We start from the raw sequence: 25,606 nt of genomic DNA, 5'->3' as shown, positions 1-25,606 counted from the left end.
GACCTTCCTTTGGCATTCTGATGCTGCTGCCCAGTGTGAGTCAACTGTGTTTTATTTTATATTAGTGTTTCAAAGGAATTAAAAATAAACAGCTAAGAATTTTTAGAAAGAAATAAGACATTTTCATTTTAATTTATATATTTAATTCTGATTTTTAAATTACATCTCACATTACCAAATGTACTACCTTTTTTTTTTTTGTATTTCAATTAGTGTGGTTGGCTCCTGTTAGAAGAATTATCTGATCTGTCCTCTTTAAGACATAAGCCTTTTTGCCCTTTATTTTGCCCTAAGATAGCAAGGTTTCTAGTGAGCTTTTGTATTGGGCTCCGGGAATAACTGTAGATTTGGTTCAATACGTTCCCTCTTTCCCTGACACTGCTAACAGATGTATCTGCTCCAGACCTCCCAGGCCAAGTCTTTTGAATCAGTCTCTTTCCCTTGATATCTGGCCTAGGTCAAGTTCCACAACGTGAACTCTCACTTTTTTACCTTTTGAGAATAAATCCCTTCTGTCCTTAACTCACACCATAAATGAGCTCATTCCATTCCATTCTTCCGATTGTTTTCTCCGACGTTTCCTGCTCAGATTTTCTCTCTCCAAGTCAAATTTCCCCCATGTTGACTAATCCTTCAATTATTCTCTGTCTTGTCTGACTATTTCTAGCTCATTAAAACATTAGCACTCTGTAAAACCTATATTTATATTCATGGTACATACATAAAAATATTCCTTTTCTGGACAAAAGGGCTATAAGGAGGTGACATGTAAAATCAGAAAGCGGGGTATGCAGCATACGAGAATGACTAAGTAGAGGGGAGAACCTGATTCTCATGACCAAATGCATCTTGTGTTGGTAGGTGAAACCAAGGGTCAAGTAATTAGAAGCACCCTTTCCTAGATTCCTATCAGATGAAATACCCTCTACCTTGGATTTGCATATAGCCTCAGGGACAATGTGTATTAATACTAGGCTGTATACATGATCTCATTTCTTTCACTGTAGAATTAATTCCTCCTTCCACTCTCTACTCCCACAACACTCATTATCTACCAAAACTAGAGAAGATCATGATTATTTTTTTCTATGTCTATTTCTTTTGGTTTGAATTTGAGTATCCCAAGGCCAGAATTCTGTCTTTCTCGTCTTCTTTTTCCAAGGGCCTCATGTTGATTAATAAATACATGAATGAATGAATGCTAATAGGCACGTTGTATCATATGTCACTTCTTAGCTCAGAATCCTTCTAAGTCTTCCCTCCCCTTTTTTTTTAAATCCTCGCCCAAGATCATACTCATTGACTTTTAGAGAGAGGAGAAGGGATGGAGAGAAGAAGAGAAACATTGATGCCATAGAGAACATCAATCACTGCCTCTCATATGCACCTTGACCGAGGACTGAACTTGCACCCCAGGAGTGTGCCCTGACCGGGAATTGAACCCACGACCTTTCAGTTTAGGGGACAACGCTTCAATCAACTGAGCCACACCAGCCAGGGCAGTCTTCCCTTCTTACTAAGGACAAATTCCAAAGGTTTTAGACCACAGTCAACAAGACCCTACCTGACCTGGCTCTTGGTTGTGCATTGACCTATCATTCACCATCTTGCTCCCTCGGCTTCAGTCACACTAGCTTTCTTGTTGTCCCTCAAACCCTACAGGGGTGTCCAACTCTCAGGCCGCAGGCTGCATGCGGCCCAGGATGACTACAAACGTGGCCCCACGCAAAATCATAAATTTACTTAAAACCTTTTTCTGCTTGTCAGTTCTTGTTAGTGTTTGTGTATTTAATGTGTGGCCCAAGATAACTCTTCTTCCAGTGTGGCCCAGAGATGCCAAAATGTTGGACACTCCTATGAGCAAGCCACGCTCCCATCTCAGGGCCTTTGCACATGCTGTTTCCTTTATCTGGAACCCCTTGCCCTCTGTTCCCCACCCCCATCTGCCTCGCTTGCTCCCTTACTTCTTCACTCAAATGTCACCACTCTGACCGCCCCATTTCAAGGGTTCCCTTCACTAATTTCGAGCCTGCTTTATCAAACTTACCACGACTTGACTGCCTTCTCCTATTAAAATTAATCTCATGGCAGAGCATTTTCTTTCATTTACTGCTGTTTCCCCAGTACCTAGAACAGAGTCTGACCTGTAGTGTTATTTGGGTAGACATTTGCTGAGTGAGAATAAATGAGTTCTTAGCTGGCTGAAAATGAAGTGAAGCTCCTAACTCTTGCAGGTTATTAGACTAGGCACTAGACTAAATTCTTTCCTCTTGTATTAGAGTGGGAATAACCTTTGCATGCCCAGTTATTCATGTAATCAAGGCATATTCTGCACCTATCTGCAAGGTGTTAGATGCATGCAATTAAAAATAAAAAAGAGCAATGCATACGTTTTACCCTCATGGTACTCACACTCCAACCTATTTCCTTTTATGATTTTTTATCGACTATCCTTCATTCTAACTCTTGCCCGTCATTGGTATGTGTGCTGCTGAGCTTAAGGTGAAAGGCAAGAGGATGATGTGATTTATGCTGTCCCAAGTCCTTACCTGTTAATGGAGGTCATGAGGTCAGACACCTTAAATAATGATCATCACTACATATACTGGACAGAATCATCAACCTCATTATGAAAGCAAGCGTAAATCCAATTATCCAGTGACTGGAGTGGGCCTGTAACAATGTCTTTTTCTCAGACGCTCCTAAATATCTGTCAGTTGTGTTGCCTACTCACAGATTGGGTTCCCTAGGAAGCAGCCACTAAGACAAAATTTAGAGAGCAGTAAGGTGGGCTTCAGGATGGATGCCTGTGGAAGAGAGAATAAGGAAGCAGGAATGGCAATAGAAGGAAGGCAAGCTGTGCTGCAGGCCCGGGGACAGTCTTAGTCAACTCCATAGGAGCTCTTAAAAAATGTTTTTTAATCCTCACCCGAGGACATTTTTTCATTGCTTTTTTGGAGAAAGGAAGGGAGAGAAAAACATCGATGCAAGAGAAAAGCATACGTTGGTTGCCCCCTGTAGGTGCCTCGACCAGGGATCAAACCTACAACCTAGGTATGTGCCCTGACCAGGAATCGAACTTGCAAACTTTTGGTGTGTGGGACGATGCTCCAACCAACTGAGCTATACCAGTCAGGGCCCCACAGGAGCTCTTGAGCTAGAATGGTAGGGTTCTCATAAGTAGGGGCAAAATGGCCAGGACTTTATACTCCTGTGTCGATCAGCACCTGTCTGTGGAAGAGGGGTGATCCTGAGGGAGGCAGTTGAAGCAATTCCTGAAGGGGCAGCCAGCTAGAGGATGTCTGCTGAGAACACTCCTCTTCGCTGAAGGGGACTGGGAGTGCAGAAAAGTCGTCTCAGATGACTCCTCAGACATAGGTCATTCTACTTAGTGGTCCATGGGATTCAACTGCCGTGGCCACACATTGTCCAGGGGTTGGTGCGCAGCAGTGGTTCTCAACCAGGGACAGTTTTGCCCTCCAGAGGACATCCGACAATGTCTGGAAACATTTTTGGTTGTTGCAAGTGAGGGAGGGGGTTGCCACTGGCATGTAATGGGTAGAAGTCAGGGATGTTACTAAACATCCTAAAATGCACAGGACAGGCCCCGCAACACAGGCTTGTCTGGCCCCAAATGTCAGTTGTGTTCAGGTGAAGAAAACCTGCTTGACAGCCTAGCTTGTGGCCTGTATGAGGTGAACTTAAATTTTAAACCGTTTGTGAACAGCTGACCCAATCAGGTGTTCTTTCTTGGACACTTCGATGATAATTCACAGAGAGAAATGTAGATGGCAGAGAGTTGGGGAAGTGAAAAAGTCAGAGAGCAAAAGAAGAAAACAGAAGTCACAAGGCGGTAGTAGAAGTCACCAAGCAGAGAGAGAGAGTAGCCATTATACTGTGACAGTCAGAAGTCTATAGCAGCAGAGGGATACACAGAGAGAAGCAAACATATGCTTCATGGTGACTGTTGTTCCTCGTCCTTCCTTATGTTTCCACATATCCTTAAAATACCTCTGTCCCCTAAGCCTATCCCTCCCTGTTCTTTACCGCTTTAAGGAGACACAGCACATAACACAGCAGTATCTGCAGGAGACTGAAAACAAGAAGACTGTCATCGCTGATATCTGAACGTATATTTAAAAATCCCAAGACAATGGTTTTGAAACCAGGAACAGTTTATGTAAGTCTACAAAAGAACAAAAATGCCTTTCGTCCTCACCTCAAAGTTCTCCCCCAAAAGTATTTTGTAATCCCAAACTGGTTGTGCTCTGAGGATGGAAAACATCCAAATGGAAAAAACGAAAGTAATGACTTTTGCCCACAGGGATGTGATTCCACCATTTATGTTGTGCAAAGCTTTATATTTTGGGACAGATGACAAAAAGCTACCCTAGGCCAAACTCACAAATGCCTTTATTTTCTGGGAAGTGTAAAAATATACCTTTCAGAGTCAGCATTCCACTAAAATAGTGCCCACGTACCAGGAACCTGCTTCAGGACTACAGTGCTGCTTTCCCTGTCCTAGGTCCCCGGGAGGCCCAGAGGAACCTGTCCCAGGGAGGAAGATGAAATAAGAAAGAAAGAGGAATGTCCTGGTGGGTGTGGCTCAGTGGACTGAGTGTCAGCCTATGAACTGAAAGGTTGCCGGTTCGACTTCCAGTCAGGGCACACGCCTGGGCTGAAGGCCGGTCTGCAGTTGGGGGTGCGCAAGAGGCAACCAGTGAATGTTTCACACATTGATGTTTCTCTCCCTCTCTTTCTCCCTCCCTCCCCTCTCCCTAAAAATGAATAAATAAGATCTAAAAAAAAAGAAAGAACATTTCTTTCATCTCTGCCATGCCACCAGACTAATTTCCCTGCAGGTATGTGAAGGAGTGGTGGTTACAGATCAAGCTAATGTCAAGCCATTTAGCTTGAGAGCCAGATTATGTGTGGAGTACCACAGCGGCTACATGAAGTTTGGGAGAGGTTAACGTTATTGGCGTTCCATTCAGATCCCCTTTCCCCATGAGCACACCCATCACCAGCTGCTGTGGGTGTCGCTGGCATGGGCGTATTGCTCCGCTCTCCAGAAAACCTCTCTCGGTGAAAAGGGAGCTTCCTTTGCTGTCTGCTACTCCCCAGAAATCCACAGCCAATGATGGACTGGCATGGAGGAGAAAGGGCCCAGCTCCCTTGCCTAAAAGTGGGGCTGACTCCATGGTTCAGTATGTGCTCCAGAGCCCCCTGTGGGATCCGGCTGAAGAGAGCCTCCACCTCCCTGCTTAGCTCTACTCCCTGACCAGCCTTCCCTCTACCTTATCCTGCTTCCTTTACTCTCCTTCATGGGACACCCACCCTCCTGACAAGTTGCTCGTACAAGAACCTTTGTCTAGGGCTCTACTGCCACAGAACTTTACCTAAGGCGAGGGTGACCAACCATCCTGGTATGCCTAGGGCTGAGGAAGTTTTCTGGGATATGGAAATTTCAGTGATAAACCCCAAAACATCCCAGACAAACCAGGACCACTGGTCATGTTACCTAAGGCAGGTAGATAATTTGGATCCTGAGCTTTGCCTCCAGGGACTTGGGTGATCTGAATAACAAACAAATTTGGTGGTCCCCTGGCCAGGTGGCTTGGACCTGAACACCAAAATGTTGCAGGTTCGATCCCCAGTGAGGGCACGTACCTATGTTGTGAGTTTGATCCCTGGTCCAAGGTGCGTATCGGGGGCAACTCATTGATGTTTGTTCCTCCCTCCCTTCCTTTCTCTTTCTCCCCCACCACCCCTTCCTCTCTCTCTAAAATCTATAAACATATTCTCAGGTGAGGATTAAAAAAATAAATTTGGCGGTGTTTTGGTAAACCAGTTATGCAAAAATAGGAAAAAAAAAGCCTTGATTTGCAGTATTTGCCATTTTTTGTGGGGTAAATATTCCCACTATAGCTGATGTCAAGCTACCAAAGGTCAGTTTGACAACCGGCTCACAATTCCTGTATATTTTACAACAGGCTCTCTCAAACCAGTATAAGCCAGCTCCTGTGCACAAAATCTCATGGCAGAGACCAAGAACTCTCCAAACCTTCCTCAAAATGCTCAAATACATGGTTATGTAGGACTACCAATGCAATATTTTGTTACTGAAGATACCCTGAAGCGAACAAATCTAAAGTCTTATTGGAAAATATAAATTTGGGCTCAAGGAGAAGGGGTTATAGAAACAGGTTTTGAGAAAAGAATGTAATTATCATCACTGTAATCACTTTCTGTGGGCATCTGAAAGGCTATCTTTGAATTTATGGAGGTATTACCAGAACCACTTATAGGATTGATGGCAATTGTCCCAAATTCCCAACACCTGGGACAGCACATGACTGAAAAAATTGGCCCAAATGATTTTGCCCTGAGATTTTACCTGATAGAGAGCTTTAGGCTGAAAATCATCTCACATTGTACCTGTAAACTTCTTCCTGACTTTTATCATGATGGCTTCTTTAAGTCAATCTGTGGCTTTAAATTATTGGGCCACTCGTATTTCAAATTCATCCACCCCCTGAAGATAACTGTAGCATAGATTAGAGCACTGTTAAGTGAAATGTCAGCAATTATTAGATGGGCTTCAAGTTTTTCCTCTACCTTTTTTTTTTATTAAGTGTGTCAGTTGGGGGAGGTGGAATGAAGATATGGCAACTTTCAAGATGATAAACTTTTTAGCCCTACGTAGCAAGGAAAAACTGTAAATGCTTTGGGTTGCTTTAACGAGGCAAAAAGAGTTAACCAGGGATCTGATTACAGCAGTTAAGATGATAAAGTGTGCAGGAAGTAACTGATCAGTTCTTTCTTTTTACAGCGTCTCATATTCTGAAAATGAGATGATCACTCAATGAAACTCACAGCTTTTAAATTCAGAACAAATAGTAAAAAGGAAATATGGCTTACAGAGTTCCATAGCCATCAATTGAGTTTCATACTGCAAGAGGTCACTGTGTTAAAAGCTATAGAATAAAATTTTTTACCTTTAGTGGTTTTTTTTCCATTATAAAAGTAGTACATGCTTATTACAAAAACTCTGCAAAAGTAAAAAGAAAGAAAAACACAATAGCTGCTTGTGTTCTGATATATATATTTTTAGTCTTTTCTTTATGTGTACCTTTCTGCCATTTCTATTTTATTTTCTAATCTAGTTGTGATCGTTTGTAATTTTGAAGTCAGCTTCTTTCTTTAATATATTACAAGGCACAGTAAAATGTTATAAAAAAGGCCATGTACAGTTATGAATGCTATTAGTCCTTGCTGAGAGGTAACATAAAAAGTCACATTATTTATTGAGTGTCTATTATGTGATACTCACTATGCTAAATATCGTGCTACTGTATTATCAATGTCAAGAGAAAATGTACCTCTTTTTCTTTTGGATGTAAGACATAATTCATTCTGCAAATGATTTTATTAAACATCTACCAAGTATCAGATACCATGTTAGGTACTAGAGACTATAACTGTCAGCAAGACTAAAACCACTCTGTCCTTATAGACATAGGGTCCACCCATTGATTATTTGCCTGTTCATTATTTATACTAATAAATATTAAGGTCTTATAATGTAGAAAACACTGGACTTTCTGATTAGATCCATGAAAAACATCTTTGGAAAAAGAGAGGAATTACTTACATTGGAAATTAAATGCAAGAGAATGAATGATATTTTCATTTCTGGTTTGACTACGATATTAAGTTATGCTATCGAGTTGACAGTAATACTAATGCTAATAGCAAACACATAGCACTTACTATGTGCTAGGCACTGTTCTAAGGGTTTTACATATATTAACTATTTGATTTGCACTATAACCCTCTAAAGTAAGATTACCATATTTCAATTTCATTGAATTCAAAACCTCTTTTCGTCACAAGGTGAATTCTGATTAGAGTTGTAAAAACATGGGAAGTGTGCCTTAAAATTGATGACATATGTTACTACAATCTCCATTTTGTAGATGAAGGATAAAGAGATTAAGTATCTGAGCCAGTATTTGAATCCAGTCCATCTAGTTCCAGAGCCTGTACTCTTAACCAATATCTGATATACCATTGGTGAGACAACATCTGGCTCAGAGGCCTTGAGAGAAAAATTCAGGCTCTGTAAATCAACTCAGTATGGCCCAGGCCATGAGGAATAGAAGGGAGAAACATCTGAGACAGTAGCAGGGGGACTAGGTAGTTATCGGCCTAGGTGCTTGCTCTTCATGGGTAAGGCAGTGTGAAGTGTGGCTTGGAAATGCAGAAGCTGGGTTCCAGTCCCAAATCTATTATAACCATCTCTGTGACTTAGGTTATGTCATTTGATCTTTCTGCATCTATTTTTTCATCTGTAAAATAAGGGAAGTGCTGACTAGTTCAGTGTGTCAAACTTAGGCTGCAATGCACAGAAGGAAAACGTTTTACATTGTGACAGAGTACACACACACAAACACAAACACAAACACACACTCCCAACTGAACCCAAAGTGTCAAAAGAACACTTAGTCTTGTTTGTGCAATGTACTCTGATAATTTTTTTTTCCAGTTTGTTCTATTCCATTCCATTAAAAAGTGGTTGGTTGCAAGTCATTAAACTGATTTGAGGGTTCACTAATGAACAGTTTGAAAACAACTCAGTACAGATATTCTCTAAGTTTCTCTCAAGTCAGGCAATTCCACAGCATGGTGGTGGGAGTGGGGGAGGAAGGGGGGACTGAAAAACTCCTGAAAAAGAGAGTTGACCCACTTGCCTTAAAAACACTGCTTTTCTTTTTCATTGGATCATGTTCTTACTACCTTCGAGAGAAAGTTCTTGCCAAGAAACCATTCGGCAAATACCACTTGAGAGCAGAGACTCCCATACTATGTTCTGTGGCATGTTTAGTGAGAAATTAATTGGTGTACCTGAAAAAGGCTCTCACAGTCACATAAAGTATGGGGAAGAACTAGTGACTCTGTCTCCATTTAGAGTGTGAATGTATATTAAAAGCTCTAAGAATTCTAACAGGAAAAAACTTGCTTCTCTTTATAACCCAGTGTTTTTCCAGTCTTCTTGACTCCAGAAATAATTTTTTTCAAGGGAGAGTTATTAACACAAGACCGAATATTAATGATCTAAGGAACTTGGCTTGGAAATGCTCCTTTAGGGAATTCTAGAACTTGTAAAATATTAAGATAACTCTAAGTTCTTTTTACTATTACAGAAAGATTTCTAACCTTTACACAAACCTATGGTTATGTTTCTTGATGAGAAAAGTAAAATTTTGAACAGAAGCCCAGAGAGTTGAGAGAATGGCCAGAAAAAAAGCTCTTACATTCTTCTTTAAAGGTCTTAAATTCTTGAAAATAACAAAAAAGGGGTAATTTTAAGACTACTGTGCCGATGAATACTATAGTACTTTCTTGGCCATTGACATATGAAAAGACCAACACTGTACCTTCCAACTATATATATATATATATATATATATATATTCTAATATATATAAAATATGTATATAATATTTACATATATGTATAATGCATCATAATATTTTAAAATAATAATTTAAAAGTATCACACACTTAGAATTTCTCCTGTTGTTTTAGTTTAAGTGGCAGAAGTAAATTGGAAGCAGTAGAATATTAAAGCTAGAAATAAAGGCAAGCTAGTGTCTATCAATGAGTGGATAAGGGTCACATTTTACAATGTTTTTTGCTTCTCATTTTCTCTCAGATTTAAGATAAAAGAAACGACTGCTTTAACAAGTAGAGGCTGAGTTACCAAGAAGAAACAGTGAATACTTTTCTTTAGTAAAAGGCTGCATCTCTCTACTGATAAAAAACAAAGAAGCCCCAACCCCGTGTGGCTCCGTTGGATGGGTCTTGTCCTACAAGGTGAAAGGTTGCCCATTCGATTCCAGATTCCAAGTCAGGGCACAGGCCTGGGCTGCAGGCTGGTGCCTGGTTGGGGCATGTGCGGGAGGTAGCTGACTGATGTTTCTCTCCCTCTTTTTCTCCCTCCCTTCCCCTCTCTCTAAAAATAAATAAATAAAATCTTTTAAAAAACCGCAAAACAAAGAGAGATGATAATGTACTAATCAAAGGGGACTCATGTGTGTGTGTGTGTGTGTGTGTGTGTGTGTGTGTGTGTGTAGGGGTTTGCTGCTAGTGGCTCTTCTTTTTCTTTCTTTTGTAATTTCTCAACCCCAGAAATCACTAGAACTATTATTAGTTCTAGGAACCTGGAAGCAAATTACTAGACATCTATCAATTCAAATTCATTTATTATGACCTTAGTGGTATTTTTTCAAACATATTATTATTTGCTGAGAGGAAGCTGTTTTTCTCTTATGGAACACAATTTCACAGCAGAAAAGTGACTTCAGTGATGCCCTGCCTCAAATATGGTTTTGATGGTGCACTCAATTTCTGGTGCAACTTTCTAGAGGTCATTTGGCAATACAGATAAAAAGCTTCACCAATGTAAACATCCTTTAGCACAGAAGTTCCATTTTGAGGCAATTATCTTGTAGAAAGAATGCGAGGTGCTTATAAAGGTTGACAAAGACTGTTGGTCACAATTTTGGATATAATAGTGAAAAATTTGAAACCACCTTAATATTGAGTGATTGAGGATTGCCTTGGTAAATCGGGGAGAGTCACAGAAGGGACTACTACTTGGCCATTAAAAAAATTACTCTGTGTGGAATATTCAAACACACGAAAACAGTTTTATTATAGCTCTAAGGGAAAACATGCAGGTCATAAAACTGCGCCTATGTGAGGTAGCCAATCATTGTTCCCCTTGCACATTGATGTTTCTCTCCCTTTCTTTCTCCCTCCCTTCCCCTCTCTCTAAAAATAAATAAATGAAATATTTAAAAGAAAAAGAAAGAAAAAAACCCAGAATCTGAAGACACACAAACAAACATATCCCAAGACAAAGACAGAAATTTTATAAACCACATTTTTAATAGTAATTTCTCTTTCCCTGTTTGTATTCTCTGCTTTCCACAATTTCTTCCAGGGGCGCATATTACCTTTGTAATTTTGAAAAGAACAACACAAAGAAATAATCTTTATCTAGTCTTCAGTCTCATGGTCCTATTTCTCAACTACCCCATAAAGCAAATTGGTATTTTTTGATATGTGCAAGCAAAGCTTCTAAGTATGTATTGATTGATACTCCACATGAGTATCCAAGAAATTGGTGACTTCTAGGGCTGGCTCCAGTTAGGTGGGTACATGAGCGTCTTCATGAGTATGTATCTTCCAGCCTGACCTTCCTAGAAGCGGGCACCAGTGTGATATGGTTTGAAAGGTGTGAGGATGCTCCACATGGCCCCTCAAAACTCTTTCCTCACAGCTCAGAGACTACAGCTGATGTTCTACCGCCAGAGAGCCCTTCCTCAGGATTATGGTTTTTCACCCTAGTAAAATGCAAAGAAGCCAAGAGAAGTACGCACTAAACTTTACCAGTCACCTGGATTAAATGAATATAACGTATTATTTTCTGAGAATAGGTGTTCATGGCAAAAGCATGGGACTTCGAGTGGGGCACACAGAGGGAGTGAAGGATGAATGGATATGCATGGTGTCTGAGGAGTAATTAATATTCACAATAGTAATATTTTTATTTATGGGTTATGAATCACTTACAAAACTGTTATTGCATTTAATCTCAATTAAATCGAGTAGAATGGCTGTTACCAAGGCAACTGAAGCAGACCAGAGATCTGGAAAAATACAGAAGACAAAATCTGCAGGCTTTCTAATTGTTCTAGAGCAGCGACTTTCCACCTGCCTGCTGCGGCTCAGCGCTATGCTGCAAGAGGCCCGCTGGTTTGCCACAAGAAGTTTTAAAACCTGCAATGTCTGACTACTCAGTCAGGGCCATGGACCTCTTTTCCCTTAGATGGTCAAATAGAAAAATCACAACAGCCAACACAACAATAGCTGTCCCGTGTGAATGAATCGAAATTAAACCTATTTTTTGCCCAGTTGGCCAAAATACATTTTCTGGTGTGCTGCAGAATTTTAGTAATTCGTTTATGTGTGCCAAGTGATGCAAAAGGTTGAGAATCGCTCTTCTAGAGCCATCCCGAAAAGCCATAATCCCACTCAATGATGTGCACTGCTTTGACCGGTCTCTTTCATCTTGGTGCCCCAGAAGCATGTGTGATACTGTTCAAATAACGACTGCATGCAAATAATAAGGTTAGACCCTGTCAGAACCTAAGGCAACTTCTTCCTTAATACACCGTGAATGTATAACGAAAAGACAGGACCAGCACCATCTAGGAATTTTTGTTCTAAAAGATAATGGCAAATAGGAGAGACACATGGAAACATCTAGTCACATACTTTAAAATGTCTGTGAGCATGGATCTTTTTATTAATCTATGGAAAATAAAAAAAAAACCCAAAGGACTAGCAAATGGCAATAAAAAAAGTCAGAAGAGTGAAGAGAGGTCATACAGAATTACTTCCTCCCTGGAACATGTAAATCAAGTAAAAGACAGCCCGGGCGGTGGTTACACACAGACTCTGCAGCCATCTTGGATTTGAACACTGGCTGTGTCACCTCCTAGTTGTGTGACTGTCTGACGGGGGGACCCAAGAAAACCCGGAATTTATTTGTAAAAACTTGTGTATTTATCCTTACATGTTTAAACTTCAGTCACCGTCAAAGTACTTTCTATTTGATGCAATACACCTATCGAGACGTTTTTCCCACTGCTCAATAACAGTTCTTGAAGTCGTTGATTTGGATACCTTTTAGTGCTTCTGCCATGTTTTGTTTCACCTCTTCCACATCGGCAAAATGTTTCCCTTTGAGGACTTTTTTCATCGGGGAAACAAATAAACAAAAAAATGTCGCTCAGGACAAGATTAGGTGAATAGGGAGGGTAGGGCATGGGGTTATGCCGTTTCTTGGTCAAAACCTGCTGAACACTCAGCACGGTGTGGGCAGGTGCGCTTGTAAGTCGCCCATCATGGAATGGGCAAACGTGTTGAGTCTTCAAAAAGAATTCACTGAGGCCAAACACAGCCTCTGACAACAATGCCAGTGGGTACACTGATACAGATGGGTTCCTAGAACACTCACCTAATGGGGGAGCCTGTCCTACAAGGGGCCTGCCCTCTATAAGTTAATTCCAGTTTTTTGGGGGGCCCTTCATATGCTTCCATTTTCTCATCGTTGAACTGTGTATAATAATGCTATCTACCTGATAGGCTGCTATAAGGATTACATTAGTTTACATTTGTAATATTGCCAGGCACAAACTAACTGCCTTAAAATGATGGTTAAACCCTCATACATACTCATGTATGGCCAGAAGGAAGTAACCAAAATGCTATCCTACACTAACTCCATGTGGTAGAAGTATGGTTTTTTAAATATCAAATAACTCAACATATGTACTTTTGTAATGAAGGACTCAGTGGTATAAATAAACAACATTAGTCAGAGAAAAACAGGAGCTTGACAAATTTAATACAAAGTTTCATATTAAGAGGGTATTCTAATATTAAACTTTCACTCCCTGGCTGGTGTGGCTCAGTGCATTGAATGCTGGCTCATGAACTAAAGGGTCGCCGGTTGGATTCTCAGTCAGGGCACATGCCTGGGTTGTGGGCCAGGTCCCCAGTAGGGGGCGTGTGAGAGACAACCACACACTGATGTTTCTGTTCCTCTCTTTCTTCCTCCCTTCCTCTCTCTCTAAAAATATAAATAAGTAAAATCTTAAAAAAACTTCCAGTTAACTAAAGCTATTCCTCTTAATATTAATTATTAAAAAGATAATATTTATTAAGGGTATATAAATAATATAATTATAAAAACATAATTAATAAAACAGTAAAACTGGAAAATATAAAGAATGAATAGAGGTCAAGAATTAAAGAATGGTAAGACGAGTTAGGGAAAGGAAAAACAGGTTGAGGTTCCAACTTGGAGGCATGGAGTATTTAATAAGTTATATAGAGATAAAGAATTATAGATTCACAGTAATACATATTGAATTATCATATAACTATATGATAGCATAATTGCCAGCTGTATTAAGTGAACTGCTATAAGCAGGACTAAAGAATCAAAAATATCACCCAAGTTAGCACTTGAGAATACATTGCAGGAAACCATTATTCATTAGCTGAAAACTGGACAAAATAATCTAATTTGTCTTCCTCTTCCTAACCTTCCAAATTCACCCACCAAGTTATCTTTCAGGATGATTTATGCCTCTGGGTGCATTTAGCAGAGATGATTGTAATTCAACTCTTATTTCTTAGCCACCAAGATGCAATGAAGAGGTTAAGCAATGAAAGCTGACAACGACTTACTGGAAAGAAAGTGCTGGGACGCGGGGCCAAAATCCCTGTGAGCTTCGTGCAGCTGCCTGATGCGGTCCTCAACGGCCACCTGGGAAGGAGAGGAGAGGAATGATGGTCTGTCATCATATATAATGAGAAACAATTAAAACAATGTATCCTCTTTGGTAACATCTTTTGGGTTTCTAAGGCTGGAATACTAACGCACCAATTTATAATCTTGTTTTTTTTTTTTTAATATCCACTTATCGTAGGTGGCCTTCAAGATGCATTTTTATCAAACCAAGGCCAAACAAAAAAGATTTGCTCTTTCAACAATGCAAAGATGAGAATTTTTTAAACACTCATTGGCAGCCACAGATGAACTATTGTTCCAATGAGGACCAACAAAAATGCCAACTCTAAAACTTTCATGAAAAGGTTAGGGAGGGAGGTTGCCATGTCTCAGAAATGACATATTTTGTTTTAGTCTTTGACTAAGTCTATTCTTTTTGACTAATTTTGGGGGGGATAATATTAATTGATAATTAATGGATCATTGAGTCATAATTAGTCATTGATAATAAGTAACCAAATAGTTGATTAGTACCTAAGTATCAAAGAAGTAGAGACAAGGCTTAAATTTAGGGTATTTATTGGGTGGATAGTGACATGAAAGAAATTTTCAGATTTTAGTTTTTAATTGGACATGGAAATTACTAAGAAGCATATTTTTAGGTGGCATGGAGTAAAAATTACCATTTTTTTTTCCTATTAGGTTCTTCTACAATATATTGACATAATGTCCTGGTAGCTTAGTAAATTCCATTCTGGGTAGGGAAAAAAAGGAAGAACTTTCTGGGTGAAATGGTATACTTTGTCATCTGGCATTTGCCAACCACGTATTTGTGCTGGCCCCACCCATCTATGTCCTAGCTCCACGACACTGGGTCTTGACTTGGTTCTGAACAGCCCATCCTAAATTAGGGGTTGGTCAGGGCTTGCCCAGAGCCACCAGAGCTCGAGTGGGTTTGCTCTTGTGAAGTGGATAATTCCCAAGAGGTGAAATAGGTCTTAAACTTATCCAAAGAAATGACTCAGATAGTCTGGACTAAAGCCAACTCTGACCTTCCAATATCAATCAAGTGTCTAGGAGAGATCTAAAACAATCTCTTTTTTCCACTGTCTCCCTAGCCTTGCCCATCTTTGCTTTGACCAAATATTCAGAAAACCAAGTAGAGTTCCAAAAAAAGAGAGGGTTTGCACAGAAAAGCATGAGGAACGTTTCAAAGCTACCTCCCCAGCCTTCTGACTCGGTATTCCCAGCCAAACTCCATCCACCTGTCCTGTGACCTTCCATCCAATATAATACTTGTGTGACTTGCTTGTGCTGCTCCTTCTCTCTGGAATCCTCTTAGTCTCCTTCTCTCCCAGTTCAAAGATTTTACACAGTTTTGTGCCTACTTTCCAATCCCCCAGGTTGAAGTGCTGGCTTCCTCACCATCCTCACAGCACATGGTTTCTATCTGAAGTACTTGTAGCATATATTAATTTTAGTTGTATGCACGTGAGTGTCTCCTGCAATGGATTGTAAACTCCTTGATAGCATGGACCGTTCCTTGTTTATTTCCCCTCTCCCCCTCTCTTTCCCCCGACAGGATGCACTGAACCCTGCACATAGTAAGTGGTAGTAAATATTTGCTTGATGACTAATTGACCAAACTAATGAATATGTGTGTATGTGTATATGAGAGAAAGACAGAGAGAGAGAGAGAGAGTAAGCAAGAATGCCCACTGACCCTCAGTACATACCACACGTCCCTGAGTGAATAGTCTTGAGTTTCCATTTCGATAAAATAAGAGAATGATACAATCTAAGTCATACCATTTTTTGTAGGAATTAAATAAACTGATACATGTGAAATGTTTGGCCTAATTTCTGTCACATGATAATTGCACAGTATATGTTATAGGCTACTGTTATTGTTGCTATTATGGTTAATAAATGGAAAGAAATAGGTCATAATGCGCAAAGAATGATGTAAAACACAAAAATGGCTAGTATTTATTAAGCACTTTGTTTATGACAGTATGAATTAATTTATTTAACCTTCACAATCCCTCTGTAGTAGGAACTAATATTATTTCCCCACTTCACTAATGTAGAAAATGAAATATGAGAGGTTAAAAAAACAAAACAAAACAAAACTTGGCTAACTTAAGTGTTTGTAAACTGGTAGAGCCAGATTTCAAACTTACTCAGTCTGGCTCTTGCTCTTAGCTGCTTGCTATTTAAGAGACAAAGTTTAAAAAAGGATTTTATAAATATTTTATAAGCATCTAACCTTGTCATTTATTTCTTTTAATCAATTACTATATTTAATGCAGACCCAATCCAGAGTCATATCTATACCATTTTTGTCATCGGCGCATTTTATGATGCCATACAAGGTCAGTCTCTGGTCATGAAGAATTCCACACCATAAGATTGTAGAGAATGATTGTAGAAGAACACATGCAAAGGAATGTTGGGAATATGTACTTAGTTCTAAATGTAGAATGGGCCATTTCATGAACAGATTAATCAAGAGGTGATTGTGAAAGTTTGGGGGTGCGAATGAGGGAATGAGGAGGCCATGTGGGAGTGGACACTGTCCAGAAATCTCTTCAACTGGGAAAGAAGCCCCAAGGCGGAGCATGCCAATGGTGAAGAAGCATGAGTGTCCACAGGTCGTATCCTCTGGCCATACGTTAGGAGCTTCACAGATACCTCATGGACGCAACACCTGAGGCCACTATAGGCCCCTGATCCCTGCAGGTCATTTCTTTCTCGCCCAAGGAGAATCTCAGTAGTAGTTTCCGGTGCATACTGAGTTTTGTCAAGAATGTACATATCAGTTGGGGAACACAAATCATAGCCACAATGAGATATCACCTCACACTTGTCAAAATGACTATTATCAGAACAAATACAAGTGTTGGTGAGGGTGTGGAGAAATGGGAATCTGTGTGCGCCACTGGTGGGACTGTACACTGGTGCAGCTTCTATGGGAAGCAGTACAAAGGATCCTCCAAAAAGTAAAGACAGAACTATGATATGACACAGCAATTCCACTTCTGGGCATCTATCAGAAAAAACCCCCACCAAAATCCTAATTCAGAAAGATAAATGTACCCCTATGTTCTTTGCAGCATTATTTACAACAGCTAAGATATGGAAGCAACCTGACTATTCAACAATAAGCGAATGGATGGACAAGATGTGATTATACACACACACACACACACACATATGCATATATATGAATATTACACAGCCATAAAAAAGAATGAAATATTCCTCCATTTGCAACAACATAGGTAGACCTAGAGGGTATTACGCTAAGTGAAGTAAGTCAGTCAGAAAAGGACAGCTACCATATGGCTTCACTTATATGTGGAATCTAAACAAAAAACCAAACAGAAACAGGCATAAATATATATATAAAGAACAAATTGATGGTTGCTAGAGGAGGGGAGTCGGGGGTGGGTGAAAGAAGTGAAGGCAAATAAGAAGTACAAACTTCCAGTTATAAAACAAACTTCACAGGGATGTAGCATACTGCAGAGGGAATAGAGCCAATAATATCACGGTAACTTTGTACAATGACAGATGGCTACTAGACTTATCATGGTGATCTCTTCATTGGATACATACATGTTGGATAAGTATGTTGTACACCTGAAACTAATACAATGATGTATGTTAACTGTACTTTAATAATAAAAAACCCCCCCTTTATTCTGTAAGCAATTAGGCAAAGAAAAGAAATTTGATTTGCAATTGACTAGACTTGGGTTGATGTGTCTTAGAATGAAGACTGAGTTGCCTGAAACGGGAAAGAAGGTATACATTAGGAAGTACTTTGAAAGAAGGGAAAACTAACCAAGAGTTTTGGTGTTGGTACTTAATTTTTAAAGTGGCCAAAAGAACTTCTGGCTTTCCAATGTGAAAGTCTGGGAGAATGAGGATATTGCAGATGGAAATATGGAAATTAAAAAGAGGAGGGATGAAATATGTGTCTATGAACTCAGCTGGAATATGGTAAGTTTAACCTAACAGTGAAACCTTTAACTGAATACATCAGGTATAGCCAGTTAGAGAGGAGCAGTGTGTCTTAGTCATTAAGAGAAAGAAAGGGGAGTGAGAATAAAGGGGGTTAGGGTTGAGCATTAGAAGGTGAGCAGAGAAGGAAGAGCCAAAGGAGTTTAAATAGAATTATTTAAAGAGACAGAAAGAATCCAATTCCCTCGGAATTAATAGGCAATACCTCTGTTTCCTTTTATAAAAAGTAATACAAGTATAACATCTTTTCTGGGAGCCCACGTCCTGCTTCTACTATTAGATCATAGATCATGAAAGCTTAGAACTGGAAGAAATCTTATCTATTGATACACAAGGGTCTATTCTTTAGAACTATCCCAGATGGGGAGAAAATTGCCATCTGCTCCATGAGTAATCATAATCTAGTTTGCAGCAAGTCTTCAGTAAAACCACGACAGAAAAAAATTAAATCTTTTTTTTTTTAGTTTTTTAAAAATAGATTTTATTTATTTATTTTTAGAGAGGGGAAGGGAGGGAGAAAGAGGAGAGAAACGTCTATGTATGGTTGCCTCTTGCACGCCCCCTAGTGGGGACCTGGCCCACAACCCAGGTATGTGCCCTGACTGGCAATCAACAGGCGACCCTTTGTTTCACAGTTTGGCGCTCAATCCACTGAGCTCCACCAGCCAGGGTTAAATCTTTTTTATATGCTCCGCAAGGACAGGGACACATCTTTCTTTCCGTCTATACCTTCTGTGACTAGCACAGTACCTGGCATATAGCAAGTGCTCAACTAATATTAGTTGCATGAATTTATGTACACTTATTCAAGAATCTTCATCATCACCATATTTTGAACAAGAGATTTCTTTTTCAAGATTCTGAACACAAAGCTTAGAAAGACTTTCCCTTCCTTTCCCTTCTCTTTCCTTCCCTTCCTCTCCGTTCCCTTCCTCCCTCCCTCCCTGTATTCCCTCCTTTCTTTTTGCTGGTCAAAATTAAAAACAGAAGAGAAGAAAACCATTTAGATCATTGTGCCTACAACACTGGATTTTCAAAAATTAAAGAAGCAACAATTTGTAAGACAAACTAGGGCTCAAATCCCCCCACATTTGTTTTATGCTAATTTTTAAGTAATCATGATTGAAAGCAAAGGGGGACAGAATATGCTACCCTAGAATATGCCACCCCAGAATATGCCACAGCATACTGATCATTTTGAACTAAGGTTACTTAAGAAGCAGCTGGTGCAAGGACACTCTGACCCCCTCCGTCCCCCTGAAAGCAGGAAATGAATCGCCTGTGTGAAAGGTGCCCTCCCTGTTACATGAAGGGCAGAAGGCACCCTTGTCACCAGAGAGAGGGAATTCAGGGCCCACGAGGCTGAATAACAAAGCTTGTTACTTCCTCACTCATTTACTAGCCCAAGACTAAATAATATCCTTGCCTTGTTAATTCTTCCCACATGTATTTTTTCTTTGTCTAAAAGGGATACAAGCTGCCTGCTCTGGTCGCTTCTCTGAGTCTCGTATCTTTATGGGCTCCTGTATATATGAAATTAAATTTGTTTTCCTCCCGTTAATCTGTCTTATGTCAATTGAATGATTAGAAGAGCCATAGAACCTAGAAGGGAAGAAGGGAAAGGTTTTCGTCTCCTACAAAAGCTATGAGGACTAATTATTATTCTCCCTGGCTTTCGCTTGTCAGACGAGTTCTGTAGGCAGTATACTGTTTGTAGAGCCCTTCCTTCTTTCACACCATTAAGAAATGGCTCCACGTTCATTTACAAAAATTTATTGGAATGCAAGTTCCTCATCCATGAAGATAGGGACCTTGTCTGTCTCATTCACAGTTGAGCACTTAGTGCCTAATACATAAGAGGTGCTCAATAAATATTTGATAAATGGGTGAATAAAAAGACTGCTTGAGCTCCTGTTACCTGTTTGGCACTGTGCTAAGTACGGTGATGACAGACCTGAAGGGGTAATTTTGGGGACAGTGAACGAGCAGCAAGTCATTCATCTACATTAATGAGAACACACTTCGTTCCCAGATGTGACTGTTTCCCAAAGCTCAGTCCTCTGTGTATTTTGAAGGCTATCTTTACTTAACGTTTTTTCTTTCAAACAGCATTAAATAAGTCAAAAAGAAAGAGAAGCAAAGGAGAAAGAAAAAGGACGGGCCACAACATTGTGGCTCCCTGAAAAGGTTTGAAATAAATGTATCTACATGTTTGCTACTTAACTTTGTTTTGAGTTCTCAAAGGCTTCCGGTTTTTCTTTGACCTGTTGGTTAATTACTTTGCATTCTTCCTCCTTACTGAAGGTTGAGGAGAGCCAAGGATTCCCTTCTGAAGTAGAAATACATTGCTAGACAATGTGATATCTTCGCGGTGTCCAAATGTTCTTACTAGCACTACATACATAAATCGTGTTTACTCCAGTCTTGGGAAAAGATATAACTGGGCATGTACATTTTGATGTTCTGGCTCTCAGTCTGTCTAGACACATGACAAATATCCATGGCATGCAAGAACCAGACTTCACACCTACGCTAACGAGCCCATAAAAAACCAGCTCTCCTTGTGCTGCGATGCTTGTGAATAAACAATGCGCGTGCCCACAAATGGCCCTCTACAGTCTATACGTGAGTTTTTGCCCTGAAATTATGCACTTTGTATGGTTTTCTGTATGCGTCTGTCAGTGTAGGGGGGAGGCTTTCACAATTCATTCTTTCTTCCAAATCCTCACTTGTAACACTCATAAATGCACGCCCAAACATTATCCTGGAAACTGTCCTGCGATCATTACAGTTTCAGTTAAAAATCCTTTCAACTAACTGTAATCCTTTACAGTGAAAATCCATTGTCTTTCTAATTCTGATTTCCTTTGAGTTGTGACTGAAAAAAAAAAAAAGGTCCGAGATAAGGTTTGGAATGAGGACCTGCGGTAGGTACAGCTCTGTGGCAAGACAGTCGGGCTTGCTGACTGACTTCTCTTTTGCTTCAATTTATTTGTGTGTTTTCTTGACTTGGAGACCTTTACGAGTTAAACAGGGTTTCTTGCATTCAACTCCAAGATAGATGACAGGAAAAGCAATGGGTGCTAACACAGCGCTCACCCTGAATAGGAGTATAATTATTCGTTGATTTTGTGTGATTTATGGCATGGATGCTAAGGTGTGCCATCCGAGACCATCATTAATCCACCTCTTTTTTATGTTCCTCTCTCAGAGCTTTCCCCCTTTCTATGCTATATTTCTGTGCCGATTCCCTTCTTAATCTCTGACTCCTTTTATTACTCCCTCTTTTCCCTTTCCTGTCTCCTCCGCCCACCCCTTCACTCTCACCTGCCCCCCCCCCAATTGTGTTCCGTACAGGCAACCAGAAGAGCACAGAGACTCTGCAGAGGCAGATGTGAAGTGCCTCAGATGAAGGGGCTGTGCGTCCTTGCAAGTCACGTGAGGTGTGATGTGAGCGGAAGCCCTCGCCTAGAACATTTCTGCAGGAAGATCAGTCCTGTAATTCTGACGAACTCTGTCATCAACCAGAAAGCAAAGGAGGACAAACAGCAAGTCTTTTGTCCACTGCTAAGCCCTCAGCTTCCACCTCACCGATTTCTAAAATGCACCTTGGAAGTTTGCTGATTGGTTTTCATGCGTGATAATGTGTGATAATGGAGTCAGGTTCTATCAACATGAAGTCAACTTCATAGAATCAACTACCTTAAGGGTATCATTAATTTTAATTTAGGAAAGCAGCAATCAAGTTCTTAGCCTGCTTCATTTGTCAAAATCTTTAGTTTTGGTTACATGTACAGACTGTTATGAAAAAATGTGATGGGAAGGGAAGACATCATAGGAAACATTTCTTCTGCTTTTTTTTTTTTTGTGGTCTCAAAACTATAAAAGAAAAGTTGAATTACTCTGCTTGGGTGATGTAAGTGATGAAGATTTTATCTTCAAAAATAGGTTCCCTTTTAAAAGCTTTCCTAATGTATCTCATGATTTGCAGCAGGAACCAAAGTCAGGTGGCTCTCACCTTGCAACACCATTACATTAAATCATTCACATTTCAGCTTCAGCTATTTATTCCTGAGCTTTATTTATTCCATATTTGGAAGATATCTTTCTCTCAAAAATTGCTGCGGCCATTGGAACATTCCTTTCTAGGGGCGTTTTTAGGCCATAAGCAGCATAATGTTTACATGGTAATTACATAATTATGCCTCCTAGTATTAGAACACGGGAGTGTTCCCAAGGAGCACAAGTGGCAATCTGAAATAATTATCAAGGGGATAAATAGAATTGGTCTCATCTGAAAAAAAAACAAAGGTAACCTATATAGTAGGCAGCAAATTCACACTCAAAGGTGACTGAAGCAGGTGGAAATCTTGAAGATACATGAAAAAAGACAAAGCACCAGAAATCAAACATTTTTTTTTTGTCCCAATAGTGAAACCCTTATATTTTGGGTAATAATACACTTCTAGGTTTTCAGTTCACTCTACTAATCACCTGGGTAATGACGGTTGGGAGGGAGAATTTGGTGACATAGCCTCGCAACAGTTCTTAACAAAGGAAATCGAAGCTCCTGAAATCGCACACTGTCTTCCTGACCTTGACTCTCTTCACAGTCAGTTTGACCACGTACCAAAGAACCTTGTATGCTGGGAGCCCCTGTCTCCAGTTCCCAGTTCTCCTTCTCCTGGCCACAGAAGAGCGCCGTTCTTCTCTCTCACTGACTCCGAGCTGCCAAACCAGTTACCTGTTATTTACAAACCAGTAAACCCAAGATCTCATCTACTGTACTTCCAAATCCTACAGCATTCAGTCCTCCTCCCTTTCCTGCAGAAGGAGCAAGTGAAATAAATAAGTTCGCTTTCTGTTCCTTCGTAAAGGACAGGGGAAGGTGCAGTGAACTTCTACTGTTTCTCAGTGAAGACCTGTCAGAACGGGAGGTAAAACTCTAACAGGAATGTACTTCCTCTCAGCCTCTACAGCCTCTCTCCCTCAGGCTCCTTTGCAGTCTTCAGACCCAGGCCCTCTTTCTCTCCCCCCTCCCTCCTCCTTCACTCCTCCTCACTCCATCCCCAAAGGGGTCTGTAAGCTTCCCCAATAGTCACAAGACTTTCTTGAACTATTACGTATAGTTTCACCTCAAATCTACACTAAAGCTATTTTTAAAACATGGCTTTGCGTCGTACAGAAAACTACAGAGGAAGAAACCAAAATACAATGTGATCTTTTCTAGGAGAAACAAAAGATTGAATTTCTAGGTCATCGGGGAAGTAGGTATACTTTCTTGAGCAATAATCTGAGGTGCTTTATGAGATTCTCCCTTTCACTAAAGCAAGAAATCCTAAAATCCACCAGGATACACGCATTGTACCTTGACTTTCTTTTTAATCCTCAAGTGAAACCAAGACAGTAAAGTGTAATAAAAATGCATATAGCCTCAGGCTTTGTGCCTTAGCAAAGAGAGAAAAGATAAGCTTCTCGACTTAATATGTCTACTGTGAATAATCAGCCACTGCATTTGGGGATCTTGCTTTATAATCTTAATGTATAGCACTGAACTCCATGTTTGTGGTGTGACAAGAATAAAGGATTTTTTTTTCTTAAAAAAAAAAAGAGATTACTCCCTTAATTTCCAAACCAGATACATGTGTCAACTTAAAAGAAACAAAAGCAGGGAGGAGGAAATCTCTTGATTTTTAGTAATCTATTTTTTGCATTTTACCTGAGGTTGTCCACGGAGTGTGGGCAAGGTACTCTAAGGGGTCCGAGGCTGTGCCGTGATGTGGCTAACATTTGGTTTGGAGGCCTTCTCAGTCCTATTCCCAGATGTTTCACCTGTCCTCAAGTACTCGTTCTTAGCTGATTAATAAATATCCTTAGGAAGAGCCGTGATAGCTCATGACAGGCTTCCAGTACCACAGCTGTATTTGCATGTAGAAAGTAACTTTAATGAAATAATTAAGCAATTAATTACTCAAATACTTATTGAGTGCTTACAAGGTACTTTGCTACAAGAGGAAGGGGAAAAAGTACAAATAAGGAAACAGGGAACCTCTCTTTAATGAATTTAGGGATTCGATCTTGACAAATAGGCAGAATAAAGTAGCATGGGAAAGATTTTAATGTAGTTCAGTCATTCTCTGATCTGACAACACATCACAACTACCTGGGAAGTTTTCAAAGAATATACATTCTCGGCTCATCTCTAAAATCTCTGACTTAGTCCACTTGGGGGCTGGACTTGAGAATTTATTCTTTTATCTTTAAAGCCTCACTCATGATTCTGACATATAGTCTATTTTTGGAGCCCCTGTAGAAGAGAGGCCACCAGTTTTATGGGACAGGAACACCTGAGTTGGAGTCCCTTACTGGCTATTTGACCGTCAGCATTTCATATAATAGTCTATGAGCCTCAATTTCCTTATCTGAACATAGAAATAGCAAGAGCGACAGCAGTAGTAACAGCTAACATTTATACAGCACTTATCACGTTCCAAGTGTTGTTTTAAGGGCTTTATGGCTATAAAAAGTAAACTTGATGAGAACAGGCTCCGCCTGGTTTGTTCATCACTGGATCCCCAGGATCCAGATCAGTGCCTGCCTCCCAGAAGGTGTCCAACTAAATATTTGAAGGAAGGAACAACCCTATGAGAAAGGTGTCCCTCTCTTGACCATTTTACAGATGAGAAAACTGAGCTACAGAGAACGGGATGTTGTAAAGTGCACGGATGAAGAGTCCACATCCTGGCACTCAGCAGGTGCTTACTCCTCCCCGCCCCCCCCCCCAAAGAACTGAGCTAAAAGCACTCAAAACAGCATCAATAGCTTCTGGGGTTATGGACTGTCTGGGTCAAGTTAATGGAAGAGGTTGCTTTTAAACTGGGCCTTCAAAGTTGGGTAAAGTTTTGATGACAACAACAGAAGAAATTTTCCATGTGGCAAGAGCAGAATGAACACTTGTTTTGGCGCTCCCGAAGGCCTGGATGTGGGGTATATACAGAGAAAAGGCTGAATAATATCAGGCTGGAGATGTAGCTTGGAGTCAAACCAGGGCAGGGCCTGTGTGTCAGGTTTAAGAATAGAGATTTCATTTAGTTGTTCATGAAAATGCATTCAGATATTTTAAAAAATAGTTGAATACTTAAACATTTTAACTTTATTTTTAATACCTTCCCATGATACTGTAATTCAAGAAGAACAAAAGAA

General features: G+C 40.1%; 1 protein-coding gene across 5 annotated transcripts in view; it reads right to left on the bottom strand.

The window, feature by feature from the left end:
* DMD (dystrophin) overlaps nucleotides 1-25,606 on the bottom strand; it is a 1,878,371-nt gene that overhangs the window by 204,090 nt on the left and 1,648,675 nt on the right. For all 5 annotated transcript variants that reach the window (XM_054566574.1, XM_054566573.1, XM_054566575.1 and 2 more), the window contains one exon: nucleotides 14,332-14,410. In XM_054566574.1, the coding sequence (XP_054422549.1) occupies nucleotides 14,332-14,410 (79 nt within the window). The remainder of the gene's footprint in view (nucleotides 1-14,331; nucleotides 14,411-25,606) is intronic.

This window comes from Pteronotus mesoamericanus, unplaced genomic scaffold (assembly GCF_021234165.1).
Source record: "Pteronotus mesoamericanus isolate MK-2021 breed Mesoamerican mustached bat unplaced genomic scaffold, CSHL_Meso_final contig_173, whole genome shotgun sequence".
Classification (NCBI taxonomy): domain Eukaryota; kingdom Metazoa; phylum Chordata; class Mammalia; order Chiroptera; family Mormoopidae; genus Pteronotus; species Pteronotus mesoamericanus.
The sequence above is the reverse complement of the archived record's forward strand: the minus strand, read 5'-3'. Positions and strand labels throughout refer to the sequence as shown.